Source organism: Bombus fervidus, chromosome 5, assembly GCF_041682495.2.
Source record: "Bombus fervidus isolate BK054 chromosome 5, iyBomFerv1, whole genome shotgun sequence".
In the NCBI taxonomy this organism is placed as follows: Eukaryota; Metazoa; Arthropoda; class Insecta; order Hymenoptera; family Apidae; genus Bombus; species Bombus fervidus.
In genome coordinates, this window is record NC_091521.1 from 8784769 (window position 1) to 8803025 (window position 18257).

Here is an 18257-nt window from a genome sequence, read left to right on the forward strand (position 1 = left end):
CAAGCTTTTACTCCGCAAAAAGAAAATTGGGTGCTTCGAACGTATTCATAGAGCTGTTTATGGAGCAATAAGAGTTTATTATAGAGCGAATGCCAATACAAGTGGAGCTCCATCTATCTGAACATGACGAAGGACACGCAATTCACTTCGTATAATAGAGTTCTTGTAATATGAGGTCAAGAAATTTCCTCCCCTATCTATCAGTACTTGTCATTCACACGATAAGAGTTCAAATCGTGGGATTTAATCGACGGATCTATTTAAAAGGCATTAATTAAAATTTCGTTTCAATTAACGTCCGAACTACTAAGTCAAAAGATACAAAGTTTGTAAATTACAAGTTCTGACATATTCTGTGCAACAGCTGAATTTGTTTGGCTACCGCACGATTACGTTGACGTCCAGATCAAACCTAAGCATTCCGGGGAATCCACTACCCTAAAAATCCTCTAAATAACTTCTTTCGAAAACATTGTCGTCACGTAACACGATCATAAATCACTCAATACGACGTCCTTAACGAAACTACTAAAGATACGTAACTAAGGAGGTATATGTTAGATAAGACTAGAAGACATCAGCTGTCACAACAAGAACTGTTATTACACGCGTCGGTTTCAAGATGTTTGTAATTCCCCCTACACGCGTTTCTCGGAGTTAATGATAAAAAGGGGGATAAAGACCGATTCTAATGTGACGAACATAGCGAGTCAGTCAACGAGGCAACTAATAGAGATGCTTGGTATCGATAATGTCGATACTTGGCCAACAACCGTTATAGGAACTTGTGTTACGTTGTTTCGCGTTCATAGGTACATTCTATAAGGGTTAGAGGAAGGAAAAGGGGAGGGTTGGAAGAAATTGCGAGTCAACCAGTCAGTCCGACTGCATGCTAATCAATCACTCAAACGGATTTTACGACGGAAAGCAATTTGCTCGCGCCATAACAAGTCGTGCTATGGATGCACCGCCGCGCTGTCTTAGCTATAGCGCCGCATGATGCGTTGATAACAGCTTCGGGGGCTCGTTATTATTTTCACCGTGTAATGCTAGCTGTCGTCTGAAAATTTGGAAAGCAAACAGCTCTTCGTCACGGTTGACGTAGAACATGATACATGGGCATGTTATAAACGCAATTGTGCTTGCAAATTGGCAAGAATACTTGGTTATGCAGACAGCTTCTGATGAATGAAATACGTTACATCGAAGTAAAAATTATTTCGTAATGAATAGACTGTGAATTTTTATACATTTATGAGCGTAATAATAATAATACAATTTCCTATGTACGTTCCGTTTTTTAATTATATTTGTAAAAATATGAATTTACATAAATATTCAATTCAGTAATAAAATAATTGTGTTAGTACAAACACAATAATTTTCTAGTATAATTGTCATTCTTGATTCAAAGATTTCAAAGATTCTTTTCGAGCTTCTCAAGTTTTTCCTCTGATTGAACTAGTGATGAACGTTCTTATGTTAATTTAGAAATAATTCAAAATTTTCCTTTATTACGAAGATAACATAGAGATCATTATAATTGTAGTATAGGACTACCCAATATAACGATGTGGAAGGAAGATTTTATTGTTTCGTGGAGACAGAACGTGTAAAACAGATAGCAAGGTAGTGACGACGTAAATAAAACTCCCTCGGGTTACCTGGACCCATGTATTTCACTTACGAGTTAATGCAATATCACTTACTATATACCCCAGAGATATTTCCATTTTGATTTCTGCTTCTAAAGAAGGGAGAAATAAAGAACGAACGTTATGAAAATCAGGATCGTAAACTGCTTATTTTCCATTTTTTTTCCCTTTGTATCGTTATATTAACGTTGATAATATTTTACTCTCATATAAGAAAAAGTCCTTCCACTAACATATCATCGTTTACAAGAATTTTATGAACAGTTACAATTTTGAATGATAAAGTTGTAAAATTTATCTTCCGACGCAAATCGCCGAAATTTTCTTAAAAATTAACGGAAGTTAACAGAGATTCTCGCGTATTCAAGAATTATTAAACGTTCGCTGAAAATAAATCTTCGTTCGACGTTTATTAAATTTCTCAACATATTTACAAGATGTTAAGGTATAAATAAAGTAGGTGGAGGGAAAGGGAAAATATTGGATGTGCTTCGATGTAGGTATCAAGACGTTGATCAATGATCGTACCACGCCCACTAACCAAATGGATGACATTATCGATGTAACAACGATTCAGACATTCGAGCGTGCATGTTATGGTGTCAAAACATCGCTGAATCATCGGCGAGGCGTAATTCCACGCGTGGAGTGCAAAGTCTCTCGAAGTGTCAGCGAACTACAAAGAATAAATTAATTTCGTAATTACATTACTACCACGGTGAATCGCCCATAGAATTTGCCCATTTACCCACATCACGGATCACGCATCGTAGAAACTAATTTGCATAATCTAAAAATTTTCACCGCTGTACGTATCAACCCTCTCGCTTAAATATTATTTATCGTTCGCCTCGTTTATTCCCCTATTTCTCTAACGAAATGCATTAATCATCGAAAGATTCTGTTATTAAATTCGGTTTAATGAAATAGAACGTTAAGTAGAATAAACGTGCGTACGAGGTACGACACTCGAAATTAATTATAGTAATCAATTACATGCAGAATTTATATGATCTTGAAAATGTAAGGTATAACGTAATGAATCCTTCAGCAAATTGCAAATTTCAATTATACCCATCGACCGCTTGTTATGATTTTATATTGGACGTCAGATGAAAAGCTTCTTGAAAATAAAACATCAGAAAGATGATTCGCCTTAATCATCAAGAATGATGGCGCATAACTGTCTTAACATGATGTGAGAGATCGTTCTCTCCAGTAATGATCATTCCTTCCTCATGAGAAAGCGTAAAATTAGCCCCGCGATCGTGTTGACGAAGGAAGGATATAATTTGTTCGATAGAGCTAGATACCTAGGGAATGTTATAGCTGGCCGCTAACCATATTGGATAAATTGAATGTAACATATAGCAAATCTACCTTAAAAAATTAGACACATTAAGTGCTTTAAATAGATCAAGAACAGAGAGTAAATTAGATGGTTCGGGCGTCTAGATAAATCTATTATTTTCGACTAAACCTAAAATAAATTTTATGTATAATATATAAAGTCCTTCTTTAAGACTTTCTTTTAGAGAATTAAACCTATAGCTGTGGTTAGTGTAATAATATCGTTTCACGATATAATTTGTTCGCGAAGTTCCAAATATACGATATAACATAAAGGATAAGGTTTAACAAAGAAGGAACCACAAAATCTGTCCGCGAGGCAATAAATTTTCAAATGCAGGAGATTTCAGCTCGTTAACTTTTCGCTGTATGAATAGCCAGGCTATTCGTTAAAAATTAAAGCCGCATCGACGAATAATGACATACGACTATCTTAACGACGTGAAAGATTATTCGTCCAATAATGATCGTTCCTTCCGTGTGTGCCGCATAAGGAAGCACAAAATTAGCTCCGGGACTCTTGCATTAGTACGTGGAAGACGATCGGTGCTCGCGAGCCCGAGCATCATTAATTCTTGCAAATTTTATCGGCATCCGATCGTCGCGTAAGATAAGAAACTTCACACGTCGTATGATTTAAGAGGTAGCCGTCATAGTCACGAATGATTTCAAGTTTTCTAACCACAATATAATTATGCTCCTTAAGTGAAGTTCGCGCGTACGAGATCCATCCGGCCCGATAAGCTCTTGAACCTTCACCATTTTTTCCAATCGCTCCGAGTTCCTCATCAACTCGCGCGAATCTACCGATCGCCTCCGATAAATTAACAGTGTTCCACGCTTGCTAACGTTATGTAACCGAAATTTTTATCAAACTGTTCAATTATCTTGGCGAAGCTGTCTATCGATCTTTAAGGTAGACGTGGATGATGAATCGCGCTGCCGGATAAACGTGATAATGTTTATTTAAACAGGAAGGATAACAGAGAGAGAGATTTTATACAGTGAAGTAACGAACGAAGGGAAACGAAGTACCTATATAGTTTAACCTCAAATATATGGTATTCCGATATTTTGCTATATACTTCATAATTTAGCAGGCATATAATATTTATATATTAAAGTATGTTCGAAAGTATTCATATTATTAAAGTAAACTAATAGAGATGTTTCCTTTGTACGCGAAAAAACTGTTAGTGAACTGAAATTTTGTTGTCTGATTATTTCTAGGACTCGAATATGCCATCATAATTGTTTTATTAAAAATATCTATTATCTTTATAATACGATTTTAATTCAGCATTTTATCATATTTAGAAAAGTCATGGATTCAAGGGTGAAAGATAGAAGTATTTTGCTAATTTTTCATTATCGTATCATACGAACAGCAAAACATCTGATCTCTTCCCGAACGTCTCAAAGATAAAAGTTGAAAATTCTCCTTCAGGATAACCACTGAGTTTTATTACCAATTGTTTCGTATTATCAAAACAATGGCTAATGGTTCACAGTAAATCTCACTTCATCGATTTCGAAGAACACGTTCACCGGTTTGAAGGTTGAACGTCCTACGAGATCTTGTACGCGATTGATGCTTCGGCTGTCGACGAGTAAAACAAACGGATCGTTACGATATAGTCGCAGGTAGAAAGAAGAATGCATGGATAGGGGGCAAGGGGGAAGGGGGAAGAACAAGGGGCATACCGCCTCGTTAACTCTTCGTTCCACATCATTTGCTCGCGCGGGTGCGGGCGCGCCATGGAGCAATATCGCTTTATTAGAAAGTAATAACAGTCCTAGCTTGAAAGAAGGAGCAAATTTATATCCGCTAATTCAGGAAAGATGCGGCACATCGAGATATATCACCGAGTCGTGTACACCCTTGACACCCCTCCTCTGGCTGAGGAAGAGAAAGAGAGAAAGAGACCCGTTCCATTCGTACCACGATCTCGTCCCGCGCCGATTCCACAGATCACGCGAGCTAACCTCATTTCCTCCCGAGACTTGTCCAAGTAACGAGGCCTGGATCTACGAATAGCTGCTTGTACGTGCCCCCTCGTACACAGGAAATTACAATTCGTGGAACAAGAATCTGACTAGAAGAAGAAGCGCCGCGAATAGCCAGACAGCGCTACATGGACACTTGTGATAGTCTTCTGAGTAGATAGAGTGTTGCAAGAAATGGCTCGAGGACTTTGTCAGTTTATAACGCTCGTTGAGAAGGAAAATATGTAACGTCCAAGCTACTAAGCTTTGTTGGAAAGCTAAACATAATGTGGACGTAGATGACTATAATGAAAGCGGTACGCTGAAAATAGATTGCTATTTGTAGAGATAGTGGCGAATTTATTCTTGAGCAGAATGTTTATAATTTGCATAAGTATTTATGTTGAGGTAGAAACTTGAAACACTCGTGTATTAAGATATAACCACTTAGGTTTTATCATGCCTTGAACCGTGATGGGTACATCTATAGATAGGAAATATTTACGATACGAGGGAAATATCAGAATGCCCTGTGCAGTCCAATAATTAGAACAAGAGTTTCTAACGGACTGCGCATATAGTATATTAATTATATTTCTATCGTAATAAAAGACAATAGTAATTTAGTTAGAAGAGCCTCGTCAATTTTTAGATACATAAAATTATCCCTTTAATGGAAAATATCAAAAATTTATCTCCGCTTTGTTTTATAGTAATAAATAATCTCTTTCTCGAGTAAACAACCGCTGAAAGAATTTGAAGGAATTCTTGATGAAAAACTGACGGATGTAGTTCTTTCTAAAGGACCGTTGCTTAAGAATGCGTTAAGTGGCTGATTTTTATTGTATTGCTCGAACAAAGAGTCATATATTTATCGTATTAACCATGGAACTAGGTTTTCCCAGACTACAAGTGAATCCGATTTTTTTTTCGCCTTATCCATTCAACGACGTAACGTTACTCGTTAATAATTTCCGTTGCTTTTTACGGGCACAGAATTGAACGAAGGAAAGAGGGATCATTAACGCATAGAATGGTTGATTAAAGCCGTGGAAGAGATAGAATTGGAACTTTAGGATCAGTGAGAGACGAACGTCGAGACTAACAATTATAAGGATCGTTAGAAGCGTGTACGTTAAAGTAAAATAAGTGAATGAATTATTCGGTGAGAAATAATAAAGTATGTAGAAAGAATGAATAATATAAAGGAAAAGGATTTCATTCCACAAAAGTATTTGAACAGTCAATTATTCATTATATGATTAAGCTGCAAATTTAATGAAATTATCTGCACGTATTAATTTTATATTTGAAACCAGTATTCACAGTGTACAATAATTTTATATCAAGTGTATATTTACAGTAAATATATGCTATAATTCTACAGTATATTTACAGTTCGCTTCTAATTTCTATATTAATTTCTTTCGGATTGTATCGATATAATCACAATAATCGTATTTCTTACTTGGATCGCGGATTTTGATGCGTTTATGAAAAATTTGAATGTGTATAAATATTCATATAGCGTAAACAGGACAAGCAATATGCAAAATTATAATATTTTCGAACCAAACTCTTTCAAACACATATTTAAAAAGTGAAATAAATTTCTATTCAAATTTCATTTCTTTAATTGTGCTCATGTATCTGTGTAAAAATTCACGGTCTACTCGCTACAATATCAATGAAATTTCAAAATATATTCATAAAGGTTTTCTATGATAAATGCTCAAATATTTTCGTGCATGAAAACTCCTCCTGGAAACCACGAATTGCCGCCGGTGAACTTCTCACTAACTAGATAACAGAACAACTTTTCACCCAAATAAACACACTGAGTTGAAACAAAAGAAAAAGCAGAAAAGGATAAAAAGACGATTCTCTTATGAAAATAATCCTTCCCCTGATACCTCCTCCCTCTTTTACGGCCTTCTATGACGTGAAATGTTGCAGCACGGAAGAACAGTGGCAATCTTGTTAATTATAAATGCTTATTACAAAAAGAGTAAAAGAAAATAGGAAATTAAAAAAGGATTGCGTTTAATATTTTCTACTTTATTCCAAACGAGATAAAAGCTTGAGAACAATATATTAAACAAAAAAATCTTCCATTATCTCTAAAATTTAAATCATCGTTTAAAAAAAACATTTTCTGCCAAATTATTAATATATAGGGTATTTCACATAACCGGGCAAAGTCATAGCTCTAGATCAATAGAACATAGACAAACATTTTATGAGGCAAAATCATATGATTTCGAATGGCGTATGAAAGATTACCTCAAGACTGGAAATATTTAAAAAATGTTAAGCTCATCTTTATATCTTTTAAGCTGAATTATAAACCAACCGATGCATTTGTTTTTATGCTCTATACAAAGGTATTAAGTCACTTAGTTCTGAAAATTCTTAGTTGAAAATATATTTAAAGCTTAATTTTGTGAAACTCAAGAAAGAAAACATAAAGCAGTAGTCTGGTACTTACACTTTCCTCATTTAATTTTATCTTCAATTGCTTTGAAACTGTTGTTTCATTTACTTGCCTAGAACATTTTGTATACATAGTGAATAATACAATACACACATATATTCGTAATACGATAATTGAAAAAATTCCATGAATATTATCAGAGGGTTTAATTCCTTTACTCGTTGAGATTACTCGTCGAGGATTCGCTTCCTTTATTTGTAGCCTTCAGTAATTTGATTAACCTTGAAATAGCGAGAAATACGAGACATGGAAGAAACACTCGGTTGGACCTGAAAGGCCTGGCAAAAGGATTCGTCTCGTCTAACTAGGAATTTGCCAAAAGTCGGGTTTTCCGGTATGTCTGTCACGTAGCCAAGCCACGGTACCGGGGCTCTTCCATTTCACAACCGGTTTGAATGAAATTGGAAACATTTCTCAGCCGCCACACTCGCTCCTCTGTGTAGACACTGGTATAAGCGTACAATATACAAGGTATTTTGTGACATATGAGTCCTACTTTGAGCGTACGTTTACGAATTAAAAGGAAACGTCTTCAAATTTTAGTTAATTGTTCCAGTCAGATTACTATTTGTTTCCGATCGTAAAAAGTAATATGCAAATTTAAATAGGAATTAAATAAGTTGAATGCAACAGTACTTCCATTAATATGATTCAAAACTCTCCGAGTTGTCTTCCGGGTAAAATATACACCTCTTTTCCGTCGTATTTTTCCGGTTTTCTCGTTTTTCATTGTTTATGTAAGTGGTACCTCTGCGTAGAATATTTCAACAAGTTAGTTTTCTATTTATGTTAAAAGAAGGATAAGAAGCAAAATTATACAGAGATATATACATTTAAATTTTAAGTATTTAAGTGCCGTTAAGATAATTCTTAACATATTCGTAATATTTCCTTGTTTTGTTACATCAAAGAAAGCCAAAATGTGTTAAACCAATTATTTAATCTGGAAGAATATCTCACAATAGATGTTTAATCTAGACATCCGCTATTTTACAAATTTTTAAATACATAGGCAAGAAGATAATAATAAAGTATATTACGCACCCCCTAAATTCATACTTAAATGAGGAAAAAAAATTATTTATTTTAATAATATATTAAAATATAAAGCAGAACATATAACAGAACTATAATTAAACTCAGACAAAAACTTCACAGCTATTTATCCTGGACGGTAATTCATTATCATTATTTCACCTACACATCCTACATTTTGCTAATCTCTAAATAGTTAAGCAATTTTCAAATTTATCCTTAGACAAGCCAAAAAGTATTACTTCAAAGACATCGTAACCAAATAAAAAGTGACAAAACAGCAATTCTAACTCAAGAGTAAAAATCCACTTTCCTAAATTACATTCGCGAATAAAACTACACGTAGCGATCCATTTTAACATACTGTCTCAAACTAATAGGATGAAGGATCAAGCGGAAGCGAGGACGAACCTGTACCTCACCGACGCATAGTGATCCACTGCGTGGTACATTTATGACAGCTCCGTCTACTACGTTTTACGGGAGTACTGTCATCACTCTCGAGTTCGCTACTAAACGCAGTCGTCGTCGATGTCACGTTCGTCGACGGTTGCTGTGTATTCCGGTTGGTAAGGGACGTAGAAACAGCCCGTACCAGATGCCGCGGATACACCGTGCACTTCTTTCCTCGCGTTTTACTGACCTTCGTTCTCTAAGGCTTTCCGCCGGGCTCTCAGCGTCGGCTGACATGAAGTTAATAAAGTTCCGCTCGTTCCGCGAGACGCGTTCGCCAAAGAAACAGCTAAATGAAGCTGTACGTGGAATGAAGCATATTTTAATGTCTTACTTCTTACCCCTCTACCCTCTACCCCGATAATGTACGTGCTCGGTGTGTAAATACGGTGAACTTGGTAATGCGCCGCAGAAACCAGTTTCAAAGGAGCACACGCGCGTGGCGCTAAGCGCTTTATAACTAAAACCGATCGTGAATCGTGGAACGCGATTCCCAGTTCGATGAGGAATCAGTAAAAGTGAACGAAACAACCGATGAAACGAATTGATTTCCTATAGCGCCACAGGTTAAACGTTTAGCAACGATAGGAAACGAATAATGATGCGCGAGACTGCAGTGTTTTGTTGAGTTACTTAAGAATTTTATGGAATAAAGAAGGAGATAGGAAGTTTCTGTAATTATAAAAAGTTTGGTTTTAAATAGGATGCTTTGTATCACTTATTATTTTTAATTGGAATGAATAGAAGTTTTTTTTATTAGAGTTATTGATAAACGATCTGCCTGAACCTTCTTGAATAATTGAAGTAATATTACTAGTGAAACTTTACAAGTCACAAGTTACGAGTTACTTTGAACTACAGTAACAATATTGAATGAAATTTCTAACTTGTCCATTACTTCTTTAGTTTCGTTCTTTATTACATATTTCTGTGTGACTAGTATATATTAGGTTGTCCGAAAAGTTTCTTTCGTTTTATAAGATGATAATAGATGAACAAAAATTTCTGTTTTATATTATTTTATTGAATTAGGTATGATTTCATTCTATTTCTATTATTATGTTCGTGCATATTCAATAAACTGATATAAAAGAAAAAACATTGTACGTCTATTATTTTCTTATAAAACGAAAGAAACTTTTTGGACAACCTAATAATATATTATTAATGCTTGCCACAGAGGGCAATAAATATTAACGGCATGTTAAATAAAGTACGTAGAAAAGAGAGATATAAGTAATGAATACTTATCGTCGACAGGCTAATATTATCGAAGCAGTTTGACACTACCAACGAGTATAAAACGTCTAAGAGACATAGCTAAAGAGAAAAGAAAAATTCAAACGGAGGATCCTAGGTACAGGTGCTATTTATATTGAAATAGTTTCAATCTCTGGGGATTGGAAATTTTCTACCGACACAAAATCGGGGTAGCTAAATTGTTTTCCATCGCATAATTCTGTAATTGTCGTTATTCGACTTTAGCTCTTAAAGAAGAAAAAAATTGGGACGCAGCTGGTATAAGGTGCGAAAACCAGTTTGCCACGATCTTCTATGACGCACATTGCGTGCGACGAGAAACGCCTGTACGTGTTACACGATACCTGTGTTCTACAACGCTTTCTGATTTTTTTATCAGCACGCGAACAAGGGCGAACCTAATTTCAGTGGACGCCCCGTAATTGGCGGGATATTGAAATACTTTGTCCAGAAGCACCTTACGTACGAGTTACGCCTGAGATAAATGGTTTTACCTTTCATTCGAAGAAACTTGATTGAATATCGATCGAGAAAGTACAAGCGTATGGAAATTGAATAAGTTCAAAGACCATAAACGGAGTGTTCGAGGAAATGTTCCGCAGATTTTTCAAATATTTTTCATTTCATTAAGTAGTTTCTAAAATCCTTCGTTTTTAATAAGTTTATTCATTGCAATGATTTCTTTTAAACGAAGTTCATTTTTCGAGACTTAATTATCCTCTTTCAATTTTTGAGATTATCATTTCACACATCATCCTTAGCGAAATCACGTAAAATTGTTACAACCTCGTTATCCCCTTATTGGAGCCCATAAGGTACACAATGTCGTGAATGCACATCTTCAACAGACGTTTTTCCAATCTAATTACTACATTTTTGAAAATACTATTTTATTGTAGTATATACCACGCATTAAAGAATCGGGGAATCCTTGTGTTTGGAAATTTTATGTATCAAAAAGTGATCAGAAACCTACTAATTAAATATTAATTACAAACCAAGATAAGGACTGTAGACTTGCTGATTACAGTTTAACATTCGTTACGTTATAAAAATAATATTTCTAAGCTCCACAATACGTGAGTCGTGTCATAAAATCGATGTTTGATGACATCGTAACTCGTCTATTGTACTAGATGAAAGCCATGAAAATTATGAAACATTGTGTTGTATTCAGTGAAGAAACAATTTAAGTTCACAATGAAGAATGAGGAGAAAGAAATGAACGCGGTCGTCAGTGCTTAACAGCATCCAGGCTATTTCTATGAATGGTAAATTGCATCAGAATACGCAAAAGTCTTTGTTGCGTCCGAAGAAGTTATTTGACACAGCTGTTGACGTATTATCTTAATGATGAATAACGGCACAAAACAATTCCTCACATGACTTGCAAATCCTCCGGAAGTACAGCATTTTTGCCCCCTTGATTGTTTTCACAATTCAGAAAATCTTCAACGGTTCACACGTACATATATCTTGATCTATTTTGACAACCGCGAAAATTTTGCGGAAGAAAAGGGATACATTCTACGGAACTTCTCGAATAACAATTTGAAATTAATTGTTCGACGGTGGATTTTTATACAGTTTCATGTTTTTAGAAACAGAACGATAGGAATGAAACCTACGTTAATCTGTTTTTCTTATTAAAAATTATAACGATTATTCCACTTTGGATATTATATTCCTTTCGTGCATTTTTGCAACTTTCGATCCATTACAAATGCATGAAAATTCGCAGACTATTAATTACATTTATTCAATTAATTTAATACAAAATAGAAGTTTTCATTATCTTTTTATAACATACCTGATTATTGTCTTAATACTTCAACGTAACAGGTTCACTTAGGTTTGTCTCTAGTTAACCAATCTCTATAATATTTTATTTTAACCCGTATCATGTAAAATACAGAATACAAATTAAGGTAAAATATATTTCGACTCGTACAAAAATACTAATTGTGAGTTAAACTAATGTTCCGCACTTTACCTCTAAATTATCATTATAATCACGAATATCTCACTTCTTTATTTCAGATCCTCCTCTCGCACTTCGACGCCTTCAAATTCCCTAGCTCTGAGGTAGTACAATTCCGTGCATTGGTGACACCTTGCATGCCTACTTGCGAGCCGGTGCAGTGCGATCAAGAGGAAGCCACCGGCGAGCTTCGTTCCGTCATATCCTTCGGCAAACGTCGTCGTCGTCGTTCCACTGGCTCTTCCTCTCAAAGCCGCGACGATCTTCTTTTGGTACAATCCATTCAGATCACGGACAAATTCGGATTCGAACACGACAGCAAGACATCGAACGCCAGTTCGGCGACTAGAGACACCGTATTCGTGGAGAGCGAGGACATATCGTCAACGATGGGAATGTGCATTAACTTGGGCGAGGCTATCGTCGCTGGTACCGTCTTCCTCGTTGCCCAGATCGCGATCATCGCCGCGTGGACCTTCACCTGGCAAAGACGTCGTCAGATGCTCAAGCATCAAGAAGCTCTTTCGGTCTCGGTTTCCGTTCCTGGAATGCATTCCGTTCCAGGACGCACCGACAGCCTCTGTAAGTTGTACGACACCGGATATTCAGCGCGCCGTTTTTGAATAGCCTTCGTTTCCTGCACCCGTCCTTCAATCTCGTCTTCCTCCGCTGCCGACGTCGTGAACCTCCAGACGACTTCTCAGAGATCTTTATGAGCAAACAAAACGCACGTAATCCCTTCGTTTTTTAAGCTTCCCAATATGCAAAATTAGGCTCGAATTCTTCAGAGTAAGAATTTTGCAAAATACTTCGGTTTCAGATTTGCGAAGTATTTAAAAACTAATATTGTCTGTGTATTTCTTAGAAGCGCCTGTAATTCAGACTCGAATGGAAATTTTGTAATGCCGAGAATCTCTGAAAGTACTGGAGGAATCTAATTGATAATGTTAATTCCTGGTGCAGCAGTTCGTTGCCTTGTAATCGGGATTTGTGCAAATTTAGAGTATTCGGTGAGGTTTTAAATCGATACACTGGGCAGATAGAAGAATTTTCTTTCGAATCGTAGGATGTTTGGATAAAAACTGCCCGTATGGTCGACGACACTTCGTGCTCTCTACTTTATAAGAATTATCGCGTGTATACCTTTCTTCTCTTTTCTCGAGGATAAACGATCGATCCTGAAAACAAAGCTGCTTCTTACCTCATTTTACTTACATCGATGGTAATAATTCATCAGAAATTTGAAAAAATATGATTCAATCATGGCTACAATTTCAATTAACGAGTATTCAAAGGAACAGAAATAAACGTAGCCTTCTATGATCGCTGGTTTCTTCTTTAGCTGTATGAGGATTCATCGTTTATAACACCTTTTTCTATGATTCCCCTGTTGCGTGACAGACAACGTCAATTAATACGACACGTGGAATTAAACACCGTGAAATGCATACACGCAATAAACTCTCGAACATCGATCATCGCAAATTAGAAAATGTTACTGACAACCCGCGTAGCTTTCTACTTAACTAATTTCACTAGTGAAAATCGTCGTGATAAAGCTCCGACTGTAATTAAATATCGAATTAAAACAGAAGCTCGCAACAGTTGAACGAGGAATCTGGAGGAAACTAATTACACAGTAGCAGTTGGAAGCAATTATGCGATCAAAGGAGGCCGGCTCGATCGATTATCTTGCAGCTTCGTCATCCTTCGTTCATAATCGCGCATAATCTTCCTGCTTCCTTTGCGACATTTACTTCCTTCATTTTTTCTATCCCCGTTCTTTTTTCTTGTCGTGCGTGAAACGACAGAGACAGGATAAAGCGAAATAAGCCGAAGCGGGATGAGGCGTGGTTCCGAAGGTGATGGAGGTCGACGTGTACTTGCTACGTTGGATAGGGCACCAGTGCGGACTCTAATTAGCATTGGGAATCGAGCATGATTATGCAGATGCTCCAAGTGGGATATCAACAGGAGTAAGGGTGGGATAGAGAAGGTCAGAGGGTAGTGGTTGGAACGGAACGACTGGAAACAGTAAGAGACAGCAGTAGGAACTGAAAGGGAGGGGGTGCAATGCGCGTCAAGGGGTTGGCGGAAGGTTAATTGCCTCTTGTGGCGTCTCGGCGTTAAGCTAAGCTTCGTAGGGTTAGACGAGAATTCGGGAGCAAGAAGGGTCGAGAAACGAGACAGCGAACGGCGTTGGGATCGCATCAAGGATAGCTACGTACAGCATACTGGGATCGTATAACCGCCATCCCTTTCCGACTTAACCTTAGAACCAGGTTTCGGCCATCCGTGGTCAGGTCAGGTTAATTTACATCGCGACACGTGAGCTTATCGACGTGCTCCGATGGTTACGAGTCATGTCTAATCAACGGGATAAGTCTTTGATGTAGCGCCTAGAAGTATAGAGAGCAGTTCCTCGTTGTTTCTTTCCGAAGTTTATCGCATGGTGTACGCGCGTAAACAAAGTTATTAATATCGCGATGAAAGATTCTCGGGGTGAGTAAACTTCTATATCGTGTTTTAAGATAGTTGTAGCTTATTGTTGGGAAACAACTGGCGTGCACTAGGTTAATCGATTCAACAAAATAGCTTAAAGTTTCTGTTAAAATATTTAGTTGGGATATTGTTAGAGATATTTTCCGCGGTGAATTTCGAGATTACGAAAATTCAGTAACTGCTATTACAGTTGTGGGCGAACGTTTACGTTAGAGAAGTTACTTCGACATTTTCCTAGCTCCCGCGCGAATCCGAGTTCAAATATACCAGGGAAAGTTATAACGCGGAGTCGATCTTAACTTCGAAACATAGATCCAACGTGGAAACGTCGTCGGCACAATGCACAGGTCAGAGAGACAGTACGTTCGAATCGGTTACGTTTCGCTGTTTGGATTGCTGTTTAACATAACAAGCCTTAGCGGACGAACTTGCCAAAACTATGGATGGCGTCGAAGTTTCGTTACGCGAGCAAAATTTTACAGTGAACCAAAACCGAAACCTACGGCCGGATAGAAGGGTTAGAACGGATCTATGACAGGGAATCCGGTTGTATACAGGGTGGCGGAGGATGGTGAGGGCGCCCGCGATACGTTGGGTAAATTTAAATCGGTTAGCCGCCGTTGCCGTCGGGACTTTATCGATTTTGACGAGGCACAAAGGCCTCGGGATGGGATCGGGTTAATTGAGAAACTTGAAAATTTGAATATGCTCGTCAAGACAAATGGAGAGGATGGAAGGCCGAGCAAAAGAGAAAGATAAAGATGGGCAAAGTGTGAATCCCCGATTAGCATGGGACGTTTGCGTTTTAGTTAACCGAACTTGGGATCGTTTCTCTGTTCGACGTCTGTCTATCGTCAGCAAACACGCTGCAAACCATCTAGAGTTTCTCTCTGTCCCTTTCTGATCGGTTTTAATGGTGATATCCCATCTTTTGTTTCTCGTTTCGTCCCTAAGTAACAAAATTGGTGTAATTCGTAAGTTAAATATCTTATTACACGATATGATAGATGGATGATTTTCAATTGTACGGTCGTGATTTTACGGGTATAATTTTCAACGAATAACGGTGGAAACCGTATAACGGCGTCGTTTGTTTTTCGCGGTAATCCGAGGTGTGACGCGACGCTGCTGGCGCAAAACGATAGTGAAACGTGAAAAAAAGAGTCATCAGTCGGAGATATCGAACTCGCGTTGAAAGGACGCGCGCTTTAATTATTGGTACTAATTGCCGTGGAGATTGCTAGGTTTTCGCTCAGTTGACACAATGGAAACGCGAAGCTAAATGGAATTTCTCTTTTGAATCGAATGGCATTGATTGAAAACATAGGATATGGGTGTGACGTAGTACTCTAGCCATTAGAGCACGTTAACTGGACCTATTGTGCGAACGTGCATCTGCAGGGAATGCACGCGAAATGACGCCGCTCCTCCCGCTTCGGTGCTGACTATTCTATACATATAAATATCAATACACACATGTATACATACAATGATAAGATGCCAACGACGGTGCCTACACGCGTATCAATAAGCGGCGCGACTTTAACGACTTTATTTTATACTTACGAAATATGCTAAGGATTTTTCGCTAACGCTGACGTAGTATAATCCAATTTGCTTGTGGTGAGAGGGTAGAGCCAATTTTTATACAACCGTTCGAACAACCTAACTGTACGAACGATAAAATTGCGAGCCGCGAACGCGTATGCGCGCACGCGTGTGCGTGACTCGCCGCTCGCGATCTTTTAGAGGTATCATCCTAACGCATATACGAAAGCATACGAGATGGTGCATGAAGAATGTCGTTCTTCCTCGCTTGACAACCTTAGAAAAAAAAAAAAAAAAAAAAAAAAAAGATAAAAAGGAAAGAACATTCCGAACGTTTCATCCTAGCATTTCTCGTAAACGTTGCTGTAGAGTCATCGTTCCCTGAGAATATTACAGCGATGCGAGGGAGTCTGAGATTTTCTCGCGCCATCTTGTAGAAGAAACAGCATTTTCAAGTAGTTTTATAGAATGACGCTCGAGCACTTTTCATCGACTTGTTCGAACACACTTGATTATCTGCTAATAAGCGATGAATAAAACGTTCGATTTAAGTCAATGGAAACTGCATCGTTTCTACGTCGATAAGGTCTCTTATAAAGTAATCGCCCCACTATTAACGTGTATACGATGGAAGTAAAATCGAGCAAACATGTATCGTCATTTCATTATGTAATTAAGATTAAGTTAACGTGGCCTGCGGGCGAACAAGTCGCAGGAGCTGCGGTGGAACGATAATATTAGGCTCGAGGACGATCGCTCTCTCGATGATAACGCCGAGAAAATCACTTTTGCGTTAAACTCCGACGTTGGGGTACTCGGCGCTTTCGCGCGTAAGAAGTTTGCCTTTCCCTCCTTTGTTTCCTTTTTTTCTTTACTTCCACGCTTCCTTCTTCTCGTCCTTCTTAATGAGCCTTATATTTGTAGCCTTGCCTACTTTATCGCGTGTGTTTACAAGTGTGCAGAGACGTCGGTGCTTGTCCTCGAGCCTGAGGTGCGCGCCTACTCCGTCGTAAGCTTGAAAAGCTCGAGTCTGTTCTGTACCCTGACAAGCGTGTATGTTTCCACTGCTTTTCACTCCTTCCCCTATCTTTTCCCCTCCGCCGTTTCTCTCGATCTCCTTTATCTCACGCCCCTTTTGTCCTCTTTCTCTCGCTTGGAAGAAATCAGAAAAGCCGACTAAACGATCCTGATTCGCAATTACGCGAGTCACGTACAGAGCTTACCCGACGATCGAGCGTTTTTACATAACACGCGCACCAATCATAATGGCTTATTTATTTTTTACGTTTAACGTATACCGCTCTTCAAGAATACTCGTATCTTGTCACGTTTTATCATTGTGTTTTTTTCTCTCCCTTCTTTATTTCTTTTTTTATTTTTTTTTTTTTTTTATTTCTATTCTTTCGCCTTACGCGTCCACGTCTGGCATATAGGCTAACCACGTTCTAACGACGTCCCCTTCATTTGGACGCGATGTAGCGTGCAGACGCGTACACGCTTGTGTACACGTATAAAGGCAGACAGTATCGAAACGAGCATGCGATTAAACGAATTAATCCGTCCAACGTGGAATTCGATGTGTACGCGCGTTTAATTAATTCCTCGTTATTTTTATCTCTATTCTTTTTTTATACCACAGTATCAAGATGTCACCCTTTGGCTAAACTTCGTATATTTCAGTACCGTAATACACATGTTGTACATAGCATATATGGTACAGAGAAAATAAACTCATTTTATAACGAAATGTTTTGTTGAGTTATTGTAACAATCTATCCCTTGGTTCTTTATCATTTATATAATGGTTAACACTGCGTGATAACATTTCAGATATTTATTTAATACCTTAATAAAAGTGAAACATTTTTCTTCCCTTATAGAGTATTTTATAAATTTAGCTAATGCTATACATATGAAAAAAAAATTAAATAAAAAAAGGAATAATATAATAGTAAATATATATATTTTCCCTCTTAAAACAACTTTAAATAAA

The 18257-nt window shown here is 37.6% G+C and overlaps 1 protein-coding gene across 2 annotated transcripts in view; it reads left to right on the forward strand.

Moving 5' to 3' along the window:
• The window catches only part of Neo (ZP and PAN domain-containing protein neyo), a 247092-nt gene extending 229081 nt beyond the window's left edge, over positions 1-18011 (forward strand). For both annotated transcript variants that reach the window (XM_072003912.1, XM_072003911.1), the window contains one exon: positions 12274-18011. In XM_072003912.1, coding sequence (XP_071860013.1) covers positions 12274-12837 — 564 coding nt within the window. In that variant the 3' untranslated portion in view covers positions 12838-18011. The remainder of the gene's footprint in view (positions 1-12273) is intronic.
• Positions 18012-18257: the final 246 nt, after the last annotated feature.